Source organism: Megalobrama amblycephala, linkage group LG14 (genome assembly GCF_018812025.1).
Source record: "Megalobrama amblycephala isolate DHTTF-2021 linkage group LG14, ASM1881202v1, whole genome shotgun sequence".
Lineage (NCBI taxonomy): Eukaryota > Metazoa > Chordata > Actinopteri > Cypriniformes > Xenocyprididae > Megalobrama > Megalobrama amblycephala.
Genome location: NC_063057.1, coordinates 6306174 through 6327946, shown reverse-complemented (window position 1 = coordinate 6327946; position 21773 = coordinate 6306174). Strand labels below are relative to the sequence as shown.

The window sequence follows — 21773 nt, the reverse complement described above, 5'->3', positions numbered from 1 at the left end:
GTATGTACATCGTCTTAAGGCAGCTTTACCTCTGTGTAAGACTACAGTGTCATTAGCAATGGCCCATTTAGTTGCCCTTTTGTTTAGATGCTGCTCTTATCCATGCTGGCTTCGCTCTTTAAGTTTGTAAAGTTGCAATTGATCATAATATGTGATCGAAAAGAGGCTAAAAGTGCATTAAGCTTATTTCTAGTGGTCGTGGTGGTCAGATTGGACTCTGGCAAGCTGGGCGTGGCTTCTGGCGAAGGGCATGGCTAGTAGGAGGAGTCTTTGCTCCTCCATCTGCTGAGGACCCTTTTTCAGCACTACTAATAGTGAGCAATAGTTTAATCATCGGATCCTTACAAGTTAAAGGGATAGTTCACCTAAAACTGAAAATTATCCCATGATTTACTCACTCTCAAGCCATCCTTCTTTCAGATGAACACAATCAGAGAAATATCCTGGCTCTTCCAAGCTTTATAATGGTAGTGAAGGGGGCTTGGAATTTTGAAGCCCAAAAAAGTACATCTATCCATCATAAAAGTAGCTCCAGGGGGTTAATAAAGGCTGAAGTGATGGGTTTTTCTGAGAAAAATATCCATATTTAAAACTTCATAAACTATAATAACTAGCTTTCGGCAGACCGTCCACATTGATTTCTGGCAAAAGAGTAACCCTTGACCATGATGTATTGATGAACACGGAAGCGCAGAGAATAGAGATACCGGTCACAAATTAGAAGTCTAAAATGAGAATTTTCAAAGAGAATTGTGGAGGATTTCGAAATAAGAGAAGAAGAGCTTGAGTTTGTTGCGCAGCCCTATTTGTTTGAACGTCAAAGCTTACACTACTCCTACTCCTACGTCGCATCAGAGGTTACTCTTTTTGCGTAAATCGGTGCGTACAGCCATCTGCCAGAACAAAAACCCATCGCTTCACATCAGAAGGTCTTTATTAACCCCCTGGAGCTATATGCATTACTTTCACGATGGATGGATGCACTTTTTTGGGCTTTAAAATATCACGGCCCCCATGGGAAGAGCCAGGATATATTTTAATATAACCCCGATTCTGTTCGTCTGAAAGAAGAAAGTCATATACACCTAGGATGGCTTGAGGGTGAGTAAATCATAATATTCATTTTAGGGTGAACTATCCCTTTAATACTCGGCTGCTTTCGTCCCCACTTTCCCCTTTAATTTCTAAAATGATAAATTCACATTTTCTCTAAATACTTCCAGAAGGCCATCTAGAATCAAAACACCGCCCAGATTGAATTTGAGAAATACTAAACCATATTTTATATACTTCTTGGTCCATATATTCTGCTAGGAATGTGACTAATATTCCAGTGGTTTGCTTTGCTAGTGGCGTTGATTCTTTTCCATCAGTCTATAAACCACTAACATCATGTTTTCAGGGTGTACAATACGAGTGCTTCGAAAAATATATATTTCTTAGGTATTTCATGCAGTTCTGATACACATATACTGTAAGTTTACATATTTTCATACAACATCCTGACTGTGATTCGTTTTCCCAGACACGAAGAGGATATACTGGCAGCCTGTTTCAGTAGAAAAACTGGTTTTCATGAACAATACTGAAGTTAATATGATATTGAGTGATCTGTGTTTTCCATTGCAACTGTTCCCAAGGTCCAGGTCTAGTGGAGTGACGTGTCCTACGTGAGCAAGGCACAATTCAGCATGCAATGCTCCTGTAGCTTAGCGGCATTGCATGTTGTCGTCAAGTCTCTCTCTTTTTTTTTAAAGATTTTTCTTTGCAAACTTAAATAAATAACAAGTATATTTATACATTATACATAGACATGTATAAACTATATGCATTCCATATAACTTAAATAATAATTTATATTTATATATTTACAGGGAACAATAGAAAGACAGTGGTTAGGTTGCTGCAGTGTTTTTCATGTCCTGCGGTGTTTGCGCGAAAGCGCACAGACGCATGAGGTGTCTATCCGTATCCAGCGCCAACCCACCAAAGATTTATATTGAGTGAGGGCGCGCACGAAAGACTGCGATGTTTTGCACTGCGAGTTCCAATGCTTCCCGTCAATACCCCTACAGCCGCTCTTGTGGTGCTTGGCGGTCTCACACTTTGTCTCGTAAAAGTACTGCTTTATGTTCTTGCGTCCCGTGTTGACGGTCCCCAAAATCGTGACCTGTAATCCCTCAATGTCCATGGCCGTGGTCCTGTCCGTCACCCACTGGCTTATGCTGTCGCACACCGAGTACTCGGCCCTGTAGCTTTTGTGCTCGGCGTAGCGCTTCTGCCGCGTCTTGTTGCCCTCCTGATTACTGACGAAGTCGTTCGTCAGGTAGAGCGGCGGCGGTTGCAGCGGCGGTCGCTCGCTCAGGAGCACGCGTGGCGAGTTGTAACGCTTGTGCTGACGCAGCAGCTCTGACGAGACGTCCGTCACGGGCTGGTAGGCGGACGAGCTGACTTTCTCCTTGTAGTCGGTCACTGCAGGTGTGTTTAAGGTGTTGGAAGGAAGCGCGTCAAGGGCACCCTCGTCCTGCTTCTGCCGGCTGCGGCTGATGTCAGCCTGCAGGAGCTTTATGATGAGCGTGTTGATGGGGTCCTGCGTGGGCCGCTGCTTGTCCATCGTAGAGGCTGAGATACCATAGAGGTACGCGAGGAACATCACGTACAGCAAGATGGACATCACTAGATTCACCTGTAAGACCTGTGAAGAAACAGAAGACGCTCTTGTAAGCAGGTCACCGTGATTTTGGCAAGTGAGACATATTTTGTTGATCCTGGAACAACGTTCCTATCCGAAGATTTAGTCCTAATCTTTTCCCAACCCCTAAACCTAACCCTACCCATTACTTATCCCTAAAATCAGAGGAAAAAGATAGTTGAATAACACTGTTGTGGAAGCACCTGACCCAGGTTGTAAGCCTAAACTTGACATAAATGGTAAACTTGCCCCTCAAATCTGATTGGTTGATTGGAATGTTGTTCCAGGATCAACAAAGATGTTGATCGAGGAACATGTTGTACTTGGTGAAATCACATTCACCCTTGTAAGCACATACAAAAACGGTTTCCTTATAGTAGCAAACGAAAGCAATCAACTTTAGTTTGCTGGCCCTGTGACAACACTGAATTCTCATGAACCTCATTGTTGACATGTTATATGACAAAAACGGTGGCAGTTCTCCAACACATCTGCAAGGCGTCAGGGCACACAGTTAATGGGCCTGTGGTGAAAGATGGCCTGCAGTGACATGAAGTTTTCAGGGCCTCCCTTATAGCATATTTATTTGAGCGTCTGGCGCATCCATTTGGCCCGGAGTATGACTGAGGGCAATGGCATGAAACAGAAACCACAAAGTGCAAAACACCTCAAGGAAACCTGTGTTTAAGAAGAGTCCGCTAAAGCGATGGAGTGTCATTAGCGTACATGGTATAAAAGATTAGACGTTGTTTAAACTGGAATCAAGCTATTAAAGGCATAATAAAAGAAAATCTGTCATGACTTATTCACCTTTATAACTTTTATTTCTGTACTGAGTTTTTTTTACCTGCAATTATAATTAAGAGGGATTGAGCTTTTCAAGAATGACTCACATTTCGATTTGTTCCTCACAGAGTTAAAACTTTACAACTTTTAAAAGACTTTTATGATCTTTTTTAGTTATTGTGCAGGATTCATTGTAAAAACACTAAAGAAAAATAAAGTTGCACCATCAGTTAACTATATTAATAACACACTTCTAAAGCATTTATTAAAATTCATTACTCAAAATCTGTTAATATTATTGATATTTATTTCGATGGTCCAATTTAGACATTCTACTAACTATAAATACCTTTACAACTACATGTCAGACTCTCATTAAAGTATTAGTAGACTGTCTGCTTAATATCTGCTAACACTTTATTTTGATGGTCCACCAACAGACATTCTACTGACTATAAGTAACTTTGTAAGTACATTCTATTCTATATTCTTTTAACCCAAAGTTACTTATAGCTAGTAGAATGTCTAAAGTGGACCATCAAAATAAAGTGTAACCATATTTAAAGGAGACCTATTATGCAAAATTCACTTTTTATAAGGTGTTTGAACACAGATGTGTCTAAACAACCAGCCTGTAATGGTAAAAATCCACGCACTCCTTTTTTTAGAACCTCCAAACGAGCAGTTTCCAGATTTCCCACCCCTGACTGAGCTGTACACAGTCCGCCATGTTTATCTCCTTATTGGAGCATTTAACAGCAGCATTAAAGTAAAAATGTATTCTTGCTAAAGTTATTTAATCAAGATCAGTGAGTGATTTTCTGTTTTCCTTTTGTTGTTTGATTCATATTAACTGCATATAAGTACTGTATATTACGCTGACATAACAGTTTTTGGCATAATCTTGTGTGTATTTGACAATTTAAGTGCAATAAGACGTGGAAGAAATGAGTTTAATACTCACAGGACGCACCGTCTGACAGCCAGCTTTCTGTGCACATGCTTCGGTTGTGTGCGCTCAGAAAACAATATATTAGTTTAAATTGATATGGATTTAAAACACATGCAAATAATTAACTTTCATGAAGACCAAGCACTACATGACACGCGAGTGTGACCACAATAGAGATGATAATCAAAACCAAACAGATGTTTTGTTAGTTTTTGGCAGAGTATCCGAGGCATGAGCTGTGCAGGCTCTACCCTCTTCTGGAAAGGGGGCTGGGAAGCTGCAGCTCATTTGCAAGACACATGCACGAAAACAGAAAAATAAATTATCTGTGGGGTATTTTGAGCTGAAACTTCACAGACACATTCTGGGGACACCAGAGACTTATATTACATTTTGTAAAAAGGGACATAATATGTCCCCTTTAAAGGGTTAGTTCAAAAATGAAAATAATGTAATTTATTACTCACCCTCATGCCGTTCCACACCCGTAAGACCTTCGTTAATCTTCGGAACACAAATTAGGATTTTTTTGTTGAAATCCAGTACAGGGGTTTAATATTAATATTATAAAGCGACGAGAATATATTTGGTGCGCCAAAAAAAACCAAAATAATGATTTATATAGTGATGGCCGATTTCAAAACAATGCTTCAGGAAGCTTCGGAGCATAATGAATCAGCGTGTCGAATCATGATTCGGATCACGTTTCAAACCGCCAAACTGCTGAAATCGAACAGCTGATTCGACATGCTGATTCATAACGCTAATGGATCTTGAGAGAGGAAACGTCATTGCTCCCTATGCAGGCCTCACGGAGCCATCGGATTTCAACAAAAATATCTTAATTTGCATTCCAAAGACTGACGAAGGGTGTGGAACGGCATGAGGGTGAGTAATAAATGACAGAATTTTCATTTTTGGGTGAACTAACCCTTTAATAGACCTGAGCCAACATGAACTAAGAATAAACGGTTGTATTTTTATAACGTTAACAAAGATGAATAAATACTGTAACAAATCTATAGCTCATTGTTAGTTAAAGCATGTGCTAATACAACCATAATGTAAAGTTCTTTTAACACATCATTGCCTTTTTCAGTATTGCATCAAGTAAGAAAGTCTGTCCTCTGTGAGCCATTTGCTGCAGAGTCTCATGCTAAATATGGTCTCCCATATGGTTAATTGATTTAATGCTAACAATTACAGTAAATAGACTTTCAATTTTCCTTTCAACAGTAAGCAAGCGGTAGGCCTCACTCGGCAATTATCAAAGGCATTAATTTTTTAGTATGACAACTCGTTTACAGTTAGGCATCAGTGAAACTGCATTCCTCCTCAGTTCTACCTGAATCACCAGACAGTGACTTGTTGCTTTCATGTTTTATTTCAGATGAATGTCTCCATTGTATGTTCTGGGATCACTCGAAATCACATTGATAAAACAAGTGAATGTGAGCCATGGCACCCGCTGCAAAACATCTTGGTGTCGAACCTAGCGTGGTTAAATTGTAAGTGACACTAAACTACAGACTCCAGTGCAAAGTGCAACTGAAGACTAATGATGACACTGATACAGCGAGAGAGGTGTTGCAGACAGTCAGCGGTTACAGCTGCTACATCAAAGGGCCATTTGGCAAGATGGAAATAAATATCAAGTGTGCTCCCTGATCTTTACGCTGCCCTGGGTGCTTCTATATCTTTTTCTAAACCACATGTCTTGCCGTGGAAGAACCGCAGGGTTTGGGAGGTCTTGGCACGGTGGGCGATAATGTCATGGGATGCTCGGTTTGTTACATAAACGATTGGTTTTAAATTAGACTTTGGTGACGAAAAACGAACACAAAGACCTCTTGTACTGCAGGAATGTTTGATCTTTTATCACTTGACATTGAGTTCAGAGTAGTTCACCTGGATTTTATGGAAAATTATCCAATTTGTCATTGCAGCCACAAGTGCAAGTTTGCAGCCAATTATTTGTGCATACTTCCAGCACTGACCTTTGTTGTTTGGCAGATCTCTTTAATGGACAGGAGTGAGAATCAGACCCACGGCACTCGGAGGAGATTGTTAATCACTCCGTCCTCATTATCGGTCAATAAGCATGGCTAATTTCACTTTTTGGCAGGGGTGATGCTTGCAATTACACGTCGATGCTTCAAAAGAGGGGTGCGACAAAGTCACCTTACAGGCAGCGGCGCAGAAAATGACTCAGAAGCAGCAAGTTTTATTGTCTGTATGGTTTCATTTTTCTGCCTCTGTAGTTTGTTGGGTGAACGTGATTTTATCAAGTACAACATGTTCGTGGATCAACATCTTTGTTGATCCTGGAACAATATTCCAGGCAACAAATCAGATTTGAGCGACAGGTTTAGAGTTTATGTCAAGTTTAGACGTCTGCATCAGTGTTATTCACCAATCATTTCCCTCTGATTTTAGGGATAAGTTATGGGTAGGGTTAGGTTTAAGGGATATGGTTCGGACAGGAATGTTGTTCCAGGATTAACAAAATATGTCAAAATCACGTTGCTAGTGATTCGATTTCTCACAACACCCACATTACTGAAGTTGTGATTGAATAGAATATTTAATCTGTAGTAAAGAATTTACTAATTCCAGCTTAATTCCAGGGTGAGCTAATAAGCTAAATTTGATAAACCAAATCTAATTTTCATTTGCAGGAAAATTAGCTAGACACAAAGGGATACAATTTGTACTAAATTCTCAGGCAGTAAGGCAAGCATCAAAATAAGGTCAAAAATGCGAAAGCCCTGCAATAAAGCTGTTTGTTCAAAATAAAATACACACTATTTTACCATAACACCTTCTTAAAAATGTTCACAGGCCTGCGACTTCATGTAAACATTGCATTAAGAACATAGAGCTATATGTGACTATCCCAGACAGCCCGTGACAATGAATGTGTATTTTTGTAATGTTTATATCCATTTGCAGACCTACTTCTCACCATCTCTCTGTGTATCATTCCCATGTGCACTTTAATTGAGAACAGCAAACACTGAAACTTGCAATGCTTCATCCTTGTCTGCACTATTTGCATCTCAACCCCCATAAAAGTATGCATAGCCTCTGGGGGAAAGTGTACAAAATCACAAGATTCTGCAATGAACATCAATTACTCTTCCCATTTGGGCTCATTCAGGTGAACACAGGGTGGACATTTACTTGGAAACTCAAGACCAGGGTCGAACAGATAATCTTCTTCATCCTCTTAATTGCGATCAAATGCTCGGCTATGTTTGTATACGACCAGTAAGCTTTTAAAAGGGTTCTTCTTCATTAAGCTGCAAAAATTGCCCATAATGAGCAACTCAGTCAACTGGCCTCTCTTAAAGCGTAATTTATAGCACAACAAATGATGCGATAGGAACACATGCACTTGAATCTGTTTTGACTATGTTTGAAAAGATAATCCTTTGCATCCTCTTAACTGCTCTCAAATACTTAGCTGTGTTTCTTCATGTGCTGCAAACATTGTCAGGGACCTTCTGGGAAACACGGCTAATGTGATCTCTCGCTAAACTAACAAGAGTTTAAGGTTTGATCCATGCAGAAGGATTTTCCAAAAGCTTTCCTCTCAAACTCGCATTAAAAATCTCTGACCCTTTCAAAAAAGTGCCATATTTCTTGATGTGCTTTGCTCTGTCATGTTACATAAATGCAGGAAGTTCATGTCTCACAGGAGCACAGATGTGCATTCATGTCTCTTCCTGGATGAACAGCAGCTTAAACATTCTTCTTCGGGAAGGTGCCAAAAAAGAGGTTTGGTAAGGGGAGATGATGCTTTTTCAGCTGACTCAAGAGACGCTTCTTAATTTCTAAGCAAAACACAGCGGTAGGCCATGCTAATGCTGTTATGGAGTAGCTCATGTTCAATCAATGTGTCTCCATGCTAGCTGTATTTCAGGCATTCAGCTTTAGTCATTTCGCTACTACACATTTTAACATAAATATGCTGCTGTTTTTTTTGTTTTTTTCAGTGAAACACAAAAAGAGAAATTTGAAGAATCTGTTTACAGCATCTAAAAAGAACAAAACACAATAAAAGCACCACAGAAGTAGACCTTATGTCTTGTATTTTCCAAGTCTTCTTAAGTCACATAATAGCTATGTCTGAAGAACTGACCGAAATTGAAGCCATTTAAAAAACTGCACCAGTACAAATTTGGGCAACCAAACAGTTGATGGACGCCATAGACTTCCATAGTATGGGGGGAAAAAATACTATGTAAGTTAATGGGGTGCCATCAACTGTTTGGTTTCTGACATTCTTCAAAATATCTTCTTTTGTGCTCAGCAGAGGAAAGAAATTCATACAGGTTTGGAACAACTTGAGGGTGAGTAAATGATGACAGAATTTTTATTTTTGGGTCAATTATCCCTTTAAAGGCTGCAGCGGATAGAAATATTTTGAATGAATTTTGCCAAATGTTTGTTCCTCACACAGTGTACGACTTCTGAAGATATTTGAACTACTTTTATGGTGCTTTATATGAACTATTGTGTGCAATAGGACTCCTCAAAAATCATTTTGTAGTGCACGAAAAAAACTACATATTATTTGCAAATGGCATCAGGGAAGAATAAATAAGAGAACTGTCATTTTTAGGTGAACTTTTCCTTTAAAGCACAATTAAAAACAAAGGAAAAATGTTTTCTGCTAGCACTTTTACATAGTTACATGAATATTTTGTCGCATAATGATATATGCTCTTATTCTAATAGTAATTCTGTTTTTTATGGCAATTATGCAAAATGTTAACAAATTTGAGGCTGTTTTCTAAGTGATTTTGTTGGACATATGGTTATGGTTAATGGACAATAACAGAAGTTAAATTTTTTTTTTTGATAAAATATTTATATTTGCTCTAATACTGAGTTGTTTCAACCCAAGTTTGGGTCAAATATGAACAAAACCAAGTGTTGTTTTTAAATTTTTTAAGTTTAAACCCAATAGTTGGGTTTGTCCACATTTGACCCAACCCAGCATTTTTCCGAGTGTTCTCACAAAGGTCTAAGGGATATTTAAGGGGGGTTACAACTTTGTTAACTTTAAACAGATGAAATAAAGCAAAGACAAGCTCACTAAAGTACCCAAACTCTCGCTGGGCCTCAATGAATCCCTTAATATAATAGAAGTCAGGGGAATAAATAAATAAATACATCAAGAGGCCAGTTCATGCACAAACAGCATGCAGGCTAAGTTACTTTTGTTTTGCATTTGGTAAAATTCCTGGTTAAAAAATGCTGGCACAGTGACCACTGCAGCCTGACCAGATGGTGATAAACACAAACTCTTTTGCTCGACCCAAATTGCATGACATGAAAATAGTGGAATATTTTAGGTGGTCAATGATTTCCCTTGTTGGCAGTTCCACATACAACCTCCAAGCCAAACCACACCAGACTGTTTTAAGCGACTGGAATGACACTGTAAGTTCATGTGATTGCCCTAGTCAGCTGATAGGGCAGTTAATGGACTCTAGTTTGCTTTCTTCGAAAAGCCTAAATTTGTTGACGCCCTAATCCATTTAAACTAGGTCGGAGAAGGGAGAAGCTGTCTGCGTACTTCTAATAATTAAGAGAAGTCCAAGACATGATAAGACTTTTCACGCGGGATCAAGTTCGAAACACAAATCGCAATGATGAGCTGTTAGGCACGTACTGTACAAGCTCACCCATTCAGGCGTTTTTCTATTTTGCTAAGACATGATTGTTGGGCAGTGCTGATAGCGATGTTAACACCACATACGGCGCATCCGCTGTGGGCTACAAAAATTATGCAATAAACAACGCATACAGCATATTTGAATTCCTGATTGTACGTTGGGTCGGAACAGGATCAAGAATTGCTCTAGGAGTGGACTGATCTTCAGCAGATCAGAGGGATATTGTTCTTAAATCACCCTGGGTCCTGTTTACTCTAGCACTGCTCCTCCTCGACCAAAATTGATGCGTTGAAGGCGATAGATAACAACCCAACAGCCTCCTTGACTAAATGCTTCCCAAACACAAGTGAGCATTGTTTAAAAGCTCACAAGCCTATAGCCTCAGAAGTAAATTACCTCAGAAAACTACATCAAGAAATTCCTTTCATTTACACACAACTGACTCTCACACAAACTGTCCAGCACAATCAGTGTGATCTAAGCAAAATGCTTTTTATATAACTTGAGTCTTGTGATATCAATGCATGAACCTTTTCTATATTGGTAGCAGACAAAGGTCCTGGCTATCTAGCCAATATTTCATAATGACATCATATCAAACGACATAAAACAGCACTCTCAGTGAACTCTTATTCCAGGACACGAGAGCATTAGGCGTCAAAATCTGGTCCTTGATCTCCTTTAACTGGTTTAGGCCACTCAATGCACAGCTCTGCACTTGCCTCGGGATTAATCCTCATGAACACTTGTGGTTTCCTTAATTTTAGAAACACCAACCGAATCATTCCAAAAGGTCACTAGAGGTCTTAATAAAAAAAGTTGTTAGTGTGACTTTCCTCCTGCCGAGATGAGATATAACGAATAAAAATCATTTGCATTTGTCTTGTTTTCGACTACAGTTCAATTTCAACCCTCATGCTCAAAATACTTGGTTTGGTTTGAGTAGGACAAACTTAAATTAAACAAATTAGTTCAGTTAAATTAACCGTTATGAGTATTTCTTTTTAGTTCACAGCACTGACATATTTCAAGTAAACTAAACTGCCCATGGCACTCAAAAGGGAGAGTAAATGCAAATGGTAAGGGAGATTTTGTATAGTGATTAATGTATCGTTATACTAATTTAGAAGAGTTTCTATTAATGTGGGCTTTTGGAGAGTTACCGTCATGGTGACAAGTGGCGCATGCTAAGTTGCGTAAGTTACGAAATAGTTTGTTATATCTAGCAAAATATTTACGTTGAGATAACCTGATCATTTGAAGTTAAATGTATAAATTAGTGTAATAATCAAATATTTCAAGTTAAGAACAATAAAAATGTATCAGTACAAAATAAAAATCTTACTTTAACTTTGAGTTTCTTAACTTAAAATTCTCATTCAACTTTTTTGAGTTCTGACAACTTATTAGGGTTTGATAGTTCTGTTCACTTAAAATTGGGAACATCGTAACTCATAAAATTTGATGTAACTGATTACCTCAATTTTTTTGAGTTAGCCCAACTTAGTGCATCTACAGAGTAGCATTTTCATGTATGACAGGTGTTAATCTCTCACAGCACTGTGTCAGTGGCCTCGGCATCGCGGCTTCTTCACCACCTACGCACATCATCTAAGACTGGCCAAGGAGGCTTACAACTCCCTGAGCTTTTAACTCCTAGAGGATTGGCCTGAGATTAGCAACAGCCTTCACACCACCCAATGCACCATTTAACACACCATTCAGCCCGGCACGCTGTGCACTTCAGTCTAGATAACCGTGCAACTCCAATAGCTCTGTCAATATGCAAAGGACTATTTTAGCATGCATTGACTAATCCACATGTCCTGATTTTGCAGAGATTTGTTGATCCTGGAACAATATCCCTACCCCTAAACCTAACTCTACCCATAAGTTATGCCTAAAATCAGAGAAATGATAGGTGAATAACACTGATGTAAAAGCACCTAACCCTGTTTCTAAACCTAAACTTGACATAAACTTTAAACTTGTCCCTCAAATCTAATTGGCCGATTGGAATGTTGTTCCAGGATCAACAAAGATGTTCCAGGAACATGTTGCACTTGGTGAAATCAGGTTCTGCGACTAATCCGCTCAATGGCTTGACATATTTACACCAAAAATTTATTTGATGCTGTATCCGTACAAAAATACAATACAGCCAGTTTCCCCATTCTTAGGGTCTTGTTTTCTGGGATTGAAATCTTGAAATGACCATTAGACCTCGAGCATATGCAAGGGACATGCGTCCAACTACGGAATAGCAAGACAATCTATAGATACTGATATTCTTTTTATACTACAGTCACATGGAGTACGGTTTTTAGCTTTGGGAAGAAACCGAATAAAAGAGTTTTCCATTCAGGCACACTATGAACTGTTTGGCTATTGTTTGAGATTTAAAACATGTGCATACATGCCACTGGAGAAATAATACTGACTAGAAATAGTACAATGAAACGGAGAATACAATATAAAAAAGGTAAAGTAGCTGCTCTCATTGCACACAACCGTTCTGTTAGCAATGACTTGGCACATTGAAAGCATCATGTAAAATGACATGCTATCCAATGCATCTTATGGTATGAATCAACAGGACATGACACTATGACCGTACATATTTCTCTTCTGTTGCAGAAGAGCTACCCAAGTTGATGGACTCAGGATGGCTTAGGAGGCAGTGTGCCAGCGGAAGAAATCCACCCAGGATTTTCAAAGAAGAGCGTCTAAACCCTAATGCTGTCCAATTGCCTCCAGATGTTCCCCTAAAAGAGCGAACAGACCCCCCGTCTGGACGCTCTCCATCTCTGACCAGCACCCTGAACTAACTTCCATCTGGATTCATGCTGTGCTCGCACACATCTCGGGTTAGTTTTGAATGGTTGTGAGATGTAAGGCATGACCCGCAGTGTTTGGAAACCCATCAAGTGGTGGCATTTTTTGCAATTGAGAAAACGTACGCAGATGCAGGCTGACTTCGCACAACACTTCAGCTGTTATTATTTATAGGTGGGTTTTTGTCAAAGGTTTTCAGACTTCCAATAGCAAAAGCGATGTAAACTGCCAGCTCAGAGTACATACACACAGACATTAGTTCACATTTAGCATGTCTTATGAGCATGCTAGCTCTTGTCATCTTGTCAAAGTTCAGTGCATCATAATGGAGTCGTTCATTGTAAGGGACGCATTGCAGATGTTTGGCCTTCTTTGCAGCTGGTATCAACACCTCCCTTAACACAGTTCTTTCAGTTGGCATGTGTTTCTGGTAAGTTCTGATAATCGGCCAACACGCTGAATGGCATATTCTATGACAAATGTAAGCTAATATGACAAAACTGATAAATGTGCATGTCAAATGTTGGCAGCCAATGCATTCACATTGTTGGCACTATTAGAGTGAATACAACACCAGTAAAGGTCTAAACTCCTTAAGATTCAATACTTGAAAGTTATAGTTACCATCTTGGTTTCACAAGCAGGCTTGAGCAGAAGAAAAGTTAAATTGTAAAATTAATTTCTCCGAACAAACTGCCTTCCATAACACTGCAACTGGTGATGAAACATTTTCCTAAAACCAGCCATGATTACAAGCCTATTACAAAGTACAAAAACGTCAAAGTCGGGTGTCTCGGTGCCATAAAACAAACAATTAATGTGAAGTCTGGGAGTCATTAGCGATTAGCCTGGATTTTATAGTAAAATAAATATGGAACATGCTCTCTGTTTGACACAACACTGCCAAACTCAACAGTTAGTGTAATTAAAAGATCTTGGAGTTTGTAACGTGATCATGTTCGATGGTTGTTTTGATGTAATGTGATAGACGGGTGTTTGGCAGCTGACAGCAACACTTTGTCAAGGATACAAACTACAAAAGGTGTAGCTACTTCCACTCAGTAGGGTTAATATATCTATCGCAGCTTCATGTTTAATGCATCTCACCTCACGACACTTCCAGAACACATGTTAGAAGCCTTTTGGAAAAACTGATGTATTCTGGCCATGTTCAGGCACACTTAAGACAAGACAAAAAAGGTTTCAGAATTTTTTGGGTCTCCATGTTTTATGAGGACTTTCCATAGATGTAATGATTTATATACTGTACAAACTGTATATTCTATCCCCTAAACCTACCCATCACAGAAAACTTTCTGCATTTTTATAATTTCAAAAAAACATTTATAAGCCATTTTCTTCCTGTGAACCAAAAAATATACCCAGAAAGAAAAGGAATTTGGATATTGCCATCTTTGTGTAGGGTTAACTTAGGGTTTACCTGAACCAAACACACACAAGACAAATTATCCCCTGACTACAATATCAATAATATTTTTCCGAAATATTGGCATTAACCATTATTTGTGAGGGGTTATAAAATCAACCACAGAATATCAAACACCATCATTACCACACCATGTGCTGAACATTTCTGGTAAAAATGACTATTTCTTGTAACTTATTGGTATCTTATTGGTAATAGTATTGGTTTCTATTTTGTCTGGAGCAATATCTCTCTTCCGATTAAACACGGATGCTACTGTACAAACCTCATTACAGGAGTCTCACTCTAATGCCACTACTCATAGCAAAAAAGATAACATATGGAAATGCACAAACAAATTCTGCTATACTTCCTTGTCAAAACAGCAAAAACTTGCTGTTCTAGCCAGAATAGTGCAAGTAAAAGCATAAGTATGAAAGCATTAGATTACCCAGAATACCATGCTTCCGTGTTGTGCCACACTATATCAGTGCTGCGTGCTGATAAGATAAACGTGACAGAAAATAATGGCAAATTCTGTGCTGTTACACTGCGCAATATATCGATGCATCGTCGCTAGCTCTAACCGTTTTGTTTTCTGTAATAATCAATAGCATGCGAAATGAAGAGATACTAAGAATTGCTCCATTTCTTTGAACCTGGCCTTAATAAATGATGTATTTTGGCCTGGCTGCCATCTGTGATTTGGATGATGGGTCTGTCTGTGCAGTGAACTGACAGCTCAGACTCTGTAACCTGCTAGCGTAGCATGCTAGGACACGTTTATCACGATGGAAAACATCATTTCATTTGTTAATGACAAATGACCATGTTCAACTATCTGTCTGCATGAATTGGCATACATAAGGTATTCTATAATGAAACGATCCATATATGGTCACCGTTACGAATTTCCCACAGTTTAAACATAGTGACTTTTGGGTATAAGTGACCCATGATAAAGTTGATGAGACCCCTTGATGGCCAGCCAACATTTTTCGCCGTTCCCATTTTACAGTGACAGAGATCTACCCAGAAAAATGAGGATGTGCTGCAACTGGTCCCGAACATTCACCCCCACAGTTTTTTAGAGCCACTACTATGCAGTTGAACTCAAACCACTGTAGGTAAACCACAAGTCTGGAAGTGTTTCAAAGCCACAATAATGGAGAAAATCACATAAGTGAATTAGTGGACTAAAACACCTATTGTGTGCAGTGTCTGTGGGCGTAGTTAAGACAGTATTCTGCAAATTTAGAAAAATATGATTAATGGAATATTGACTGAATAAGGTATTTATTCACATATACTTAAAAAAAGAAACGGGAAACGTTGCATGCATACTTTAGTAAAAAACGTTTTGTGCTAAAAATTGTGTGTAATTTATTATATTCCATAATGACTTAAGACTAAAGAAAATGCTGTACATTCTCAAATAGTGCCAATGGGTTCACCGCAGCCGTGTCCCATATCTCTTTCGACACGTTCACCAGTAGGTTTAAATTATTTGCATTAACCCTTTAGCCTCGTCTTCAGTGAATGCCTCGTGTCAAACCCCTCATTTGACAGATGCTTGTTTCAGGAGCATGTCTTCACAAGACTTCCCTCTACACACACAGCAGGGAAACATAAGCAGAAACACACACAGGCTGGAGGAAACAGGGCTATCAACTACACAAGTGGGGGGAAAATGTGCCAACAACTTCCAGTTGAGGAACAGGAAGAGCAATAAGTTAAACTCACAGAAAAACCCGAAGAGCCTCGAGAGCACTGGCCAATAGCATCTCCAGCACAGATTTATGTGGATTATCTATTTTAGGGATTGTCTGCCAATCTCAGCCAGCTCTCGGAGGAGACGAAAGAGCAAAGAGTTTCTTAGACTACATTTAAGTAGATTTTAAAGTTTTAAAGTATGGCATTTGTTGTTTTTAATGCATCTTAACCTTTTATATATACAAAAATATCTATAGGGGTGAATTCAGGTTGATTGGGACACTTTTTCCAAGTCATCTCAATGGCAAAAAGGGTCCCAAACACCATGAATTCATGCTGTCTAGATAGATTTAAAGTTATATACATGCATTTAAAGTTACATCACCTAGATACAGATTGGTCTACAGATACACCTTAATATATAGTTAGAAGACTGAAAGAATCGAATTAGAATAGCAAAACAGAAACAAAACAAAAAAGTTTTCTTGGCAATCTATTGTTTTGTGCATAAAAAGAGCAAAGCACTCTGTGAAAGTTAAGAAGTGAATTTGCCCGTACTGGTTTTCAGTTCAGCCCGAGGCGCACAGCAGTTCAAATTCTTCCCAAATACACAAATACGCTGAAAGTTCCAATGACTCTTTAACACTAATATTTTTGAATAACATACCAAATTACGAAGTTGTTTCTCTAGAAAACGCCTTGTGCTCAAGCACAACTGTTTTTCAGTGGCAAATCGCACAGAAGCCGTCCTGGAGAACAAGCGCAAATGCGCAACCGTGCCAGGAGCCTTCCAGATTCCCACCAAACGAGATGGAAGCAGTTCGAGCAAACAAACTTTGAAAAGATACATACCGTAATAAAGGTAACCATAGCATCGGTGAGGAAATATTCAGCAGTGCCGACATGAAGGTAATGAGTTTATAGCGAATCCTTTTCGAAAGTTTCCAGATAGAAAGCGCGCGGTGCGTGCTGAGAGTCTTACTGAAGAGTGCAGCGCGCAGATCTCTCTCCCTCTTTCTCTCTCTTTCTCTCTCTCTCTCTCCCTCTCTCTTTATCTCAACGAGCATAATCTTCTACTCTCCTGTGCACATCCAGCATAGACAGATGGCTTTTATAGGGTTGCTGTGCTTTGTCTAAAGTGATGCTGTTCTCATTAGTCATCATGCATTGGTAACTCTAATAACTTTCATTTTATTAATGATATTAACAGGCATTTTTACAGTACGCATTAATATGTAAATTAAATGTTGGTAAATTACACTGAACTGACTTTCATTTATATTCATATTGAATTCACGTGAAGTATACTGCTCTGTGTTTGATGTTTTGTGATGAAGACTTTGATGAAGATTTCTTAAGGGACAAAAGTTCATCAGACGTCTCCTATGTATGTGAAAGAAATTTGGCAAAACAACTAGTTATGGTAGCTTATTATATGTATAATTTTCATATTTGGTAACAAAAGAAACCTTTTATGAATTGAAAGCAATTGCATACTTTCTCATCAACTCAAATTGATGTAGAAAGTTATTCAGAAGATCCTAATAACTAGGTATGGCAGCCAACTGAGAAAAAAAATGTTGAAAAATTAATGCACAGTTTGAGCTCACGGGCATTAAGCGTGACTCAGCCGAAAGCTCTATAATCATCATAAGTGTCGTAGTATATGCATATTATAAGAGTAGACTGAGAGCACAAATGATTTTATAATGGGCAGGGACAGGAAACACTCAACAACCCTCTATAATCCTCTCTTTTCTTCTGTTAGTTGACCCTTTGTTGGAGATGTTTGTGTAGAATGACGTCTTCAAGCATTGCAGCGATGACATACAAGGAGTTAACCGACTGATGTTGCCTTTGCACAGTTTGCAGAGCAACAAATACATTAAGACAGTAATACAAATCAGTTACGTCTCTCCCATGTCTTGTCATTTTCATCTTTCTTTTGTTTGCTCTGAATAGTCATGGTCACTATATGATCCATATTCATATTGTAAACCAGAAAATTAGGGGGTTGCATGTCCATAATTTCTAGATTGAGTCGTAAATGCCATGTGACTTTAATGACTTTAATGTGAAATTATGCCATAAAATAACCTCTTGTGCAGAACCCTTTAAAAAAAAAAAAAAAAAAAAAAAAAAAAAAAAAATTAAAAGCCAGGTAAAAAGAACAACTTACCTGTTAATACTTGGTGTGAACTTCTTTGTAACATGTGAATGTGTTTCTTCCTCTTTTTGGATGGCTATGGGACATCAAATGTGACTGTAAGAGCAAAAGAGAGATGTTTTTGGCTAAAAATAAAGGGTTGTGATCTCATTCAGGACAAATCTACCTTTATTGCATTTTCTGTTAATGCACAGTCATGACACAACCAATAGTTGCGCCCCGGAAGTTGTAGCAATTCCTGTCTTTTCCCCAACCAGGAAGCTGACCTGTGAATATTCAATGAAGTCATCAGTTGCTGAATGAGGACATATTTTGGACATTTCACAAATGAAGTCATTTCCTTTTAAACCAGTCCAAGAGGAAGATTGATGGAATTTGTTCTGACAATGCTTTTTGCATGCTTTCAGGAACACAGTTTTCATTCAAGTTATGCATCACATTAAGCCTAGAGCTGAATGTTAATAATATTGACCAAATTCCATTCCAAACTGTGGAATAAAAGGCTCAGTTTCTGTCAAATGACACAGCACTGATAGTAAGCAATATATGTGAAAGTGTAACAGGAATATTTTTGTGTTTAAAAGGCGAATTGTGTATCTTTCTGCCAATAGTGGCAGCGATAGTGCCTGATATTGCTGAGTTCAACATGTTCCTAGATCAACATTTTTGTTGATCCTGGAACAACATTCAGATTTATGTCAAGTTTACAGATTATGTCAAGTTTAGGCTTAAAATCATGAATTGGTGCTTCTACATCAGTGTTATTCATCTATCATTTCCCTCTGATTTTTGGGATAACTTATGAGTAGGGTTAGGTTTAGGGGTAGGAATAGGGTTAAGACTAAATTTTCAGACTAGAATGTTGTTCCAGGATCAGCAAAATATGTTGAACCAGGAACGCATCTAACTCAGCAATATCAGGACGTGCGATTCTAACAGCAGCTGCAGTGACGCGATAACTTTACCAATCAGCAAATTAGAAAGCAGGACTTATTCCATCATATTGCATATTGCGTGGACCATCGAAATAAAGTGTAACCCTTTTTTTCTATTATATGCCCCTTTCATTTTCTGTACCATATTATATCGATTTCCTGTGTTCAACTCATACATTTTTATGCAATTCCAGAGTTTCTGATCTTTGTTTGAAAAATCAAATGTGCTTTTTGGTCTGCAACTACATGTTAACTAATTCTCATTAGAGTATTCATAGACGGTTTTATGGTCCCCCAACAGACATTCTTCTGACTGTAAGCAAAGTCCCTTTCAAGGAAAGTCTATTCACTCGGAGGCCATATTTTCAACGCCTCCGGGCAGCTATTTCAGGCATTCAAGACAAAGTCCTATTTACTTGAATGGGGGAATCCTGAAATCCTGAAATCTCTTGCCGAACTCACAATTAAATAACACATTTCAAATCAGCAACAAAATCTAATATAAACTGTAAATCATGTTTCCTATGCTTAAATAACATTTAAAAAGCTTATTTGTCAGCAGGTGATTCTAACAGCAGCTGCAGTGATGCGATAACTTTACCAATCAGCGAATGGCTCTTTTAATTCGAAGGCGAGACTTATTCCATCATATTGCATATAGCGTGGACCATCGAAATAAAGTGTAACCCTTTTTTTCTATTATTTTAATTAACATTTCATGCCGTTTCTCATATTAGATTATTTTGATTACTTTAAAGCTCTATTTCATGTTTTTTTTTTTTTCCTCATTGATTAATTGATCAATTGATCAATGCACCAACATGATGTGACTTAAACTGCAAATCATCAACTGGCTGCTAGAGACAGGCTCCAAATGGGAGTCAATCCCATAGACCCCCCATGTTAAAATACCCAACTTTACAGCAGCAGCAGCAGCAGCAAAAAAAAAAAAAAAAAAAAAAAAAATTGTTTACAGCCTGGTACAAAAAGTGTTTTTTGTCAGATAACGGATGAGTTATAAAAAAATTGTGTTTTTTGTCATGAAGGGCTAATTTTACGCTTCATGATAATGGGGTGAATTTTTTTATAACTCATCCATTTAAGTTATATTAAGCGTTAAAGTTCTGCATAATTAAGGGCATGGCCCACCTGAGTGACAGGTGGACACTTCGGTGACACTACTAGCTGTTTGTCTACTGTCTCAGCTCCACCCACTTCCCGCCTCTTTGCCCATCTTTGGTTATCCGGGAGTGACGTGCGATGACGACTTCAAAAATACTCTTCAGAAACCTTATGGGTGACGTCACAGACACTATACGTCCATTGTTTTATACATGTTGATAATACTACTTTTTGGTTTCATTGGTAGGTTATTTGTCCTTCTTGAAGTTTTTCCTCAGTCTGCAGAGATGCAAGTACATTTCTGAGGACGCTTATTTTCCATTAGAAAATGAATGATTTAAGCCATACTCCAGAGCACCAATACGCAGGTGTTAACCAAGTGTAATGCTCCTTCTCCTTGTGCTGCCCGTGACTGAATCCGCTTTAAAGTTGTACAAAATGTCTTACAAGTGAGTGAATAGGTAGACCTCAGGTTGGGCCAGGTGGTGTGGGTATGTGTGCGTTTTGTTTGAGAGGAATGCAGGGCACACCTTACTGGCATACATTGGTTCTGCTAACCTCAGCGTACACAGCTACTGCTGCCTTTCAAATAGTGCCACACAATGAGACACAATGGAGTAAGAACAATGCCGGCACCTGTGGTTGGTTAAAGGAGTTCCCTGTTGTAAGCATGCTTTTTATTTTGTTTAATGACAGAGTACCTTTTGAATCATCCATGGAGTAAATCTCCCCACCGACAGCTCTGTAACCGAGTGTATCAAAATAGTGGCTGTTTGAGTATCTTTGCGTCCCCAATAAATTATGCGGCCCGTGCAAATGTGAACTTGTTGCCAAATTAAATATTTATATACTTGCGTTTACGCGTGATGGTCTATTTGCACTACGTTAGTTTTGTATGTACAGTACTCGGAAAGAGATTTTAGGAATTACATGGATGAATAATTGAGAAGCATAGAGTGATTTATGTGTTAAAAGATCTGATTTCCTTGTGCGGGCGCTTTGTGCTTGTCGAACAGTCAATAAAGGATTCCTGTGAAGTCATTACATAACTTGATTTACTCATATGAGGCCACTAAGCAGTAATTCATTAGATGTATAAGAGCTAAGGTTGAACAAACATAAACAATAAGCAGTGAAGTTAATTAACTTTTCTACAGGTTCCTTCCTTCCTTGTCTTTTAGTCCCAGTCAGCATTCAGCACTTTCACCCACACCTACAACGAGTCTGTTGTTTACAGTCCCGTTCGGGCATCGCTAAAGTCGCTTTCTCGTGATGGATGAGCTGCCTCCCACCTGGCTCCGAGGCCATCAGGGCGTTGATCTCTGCCCCTCGTCACAGTAAGCCATGGCTAGAGGGGAAGGTGGGAAAGATGTATCAGGGAGATTGAAAGAAAGAGGAGGGGAGGAGGGAGCTCTGCTGTCGGTGTAGGTCAGATCGAGTTTCTGCCCGATTACAACC

General features: G+C 38.8%; 1 protein-coding gene across 3 annotated transcripts in view; it reads right to left on the bottom strand.

Moving 5' to 3' along the window:
• Positions 1–788: 788 nt before the first annotated feature.
• The window catches only part of ntf3 (neurotrophin 3), a 45159-nt gene continuing 24174 nt past the window's right edge, over positions 789–21773 (bottom strand). The window contains exons 1-2 of one of the 3 annotated variants that reach the window (XM_048155934.1): positions 18271–18640; positions 789–2695 (exon numbers count right to left, since the gene is read on the bottom strand). In XM_048155934.1, coding sequence (XP_048011891.1) covers positions 1916–2674 — 759 coding nt within the window. In that variant the 5' untranslated portion in view covers positions 2675–2695; positions 18271–18640 and the 3' untranslated portion in view covers positions 789–1915. Of the gene's footprint in view, positions 2696–16943; positions 17272–18270; positions 18641–21773 lie in introns of those variants that run through there. The other 2 variants (XM_048155932.1, XM_048155933.1) reach the window with 2 other exon arrangements.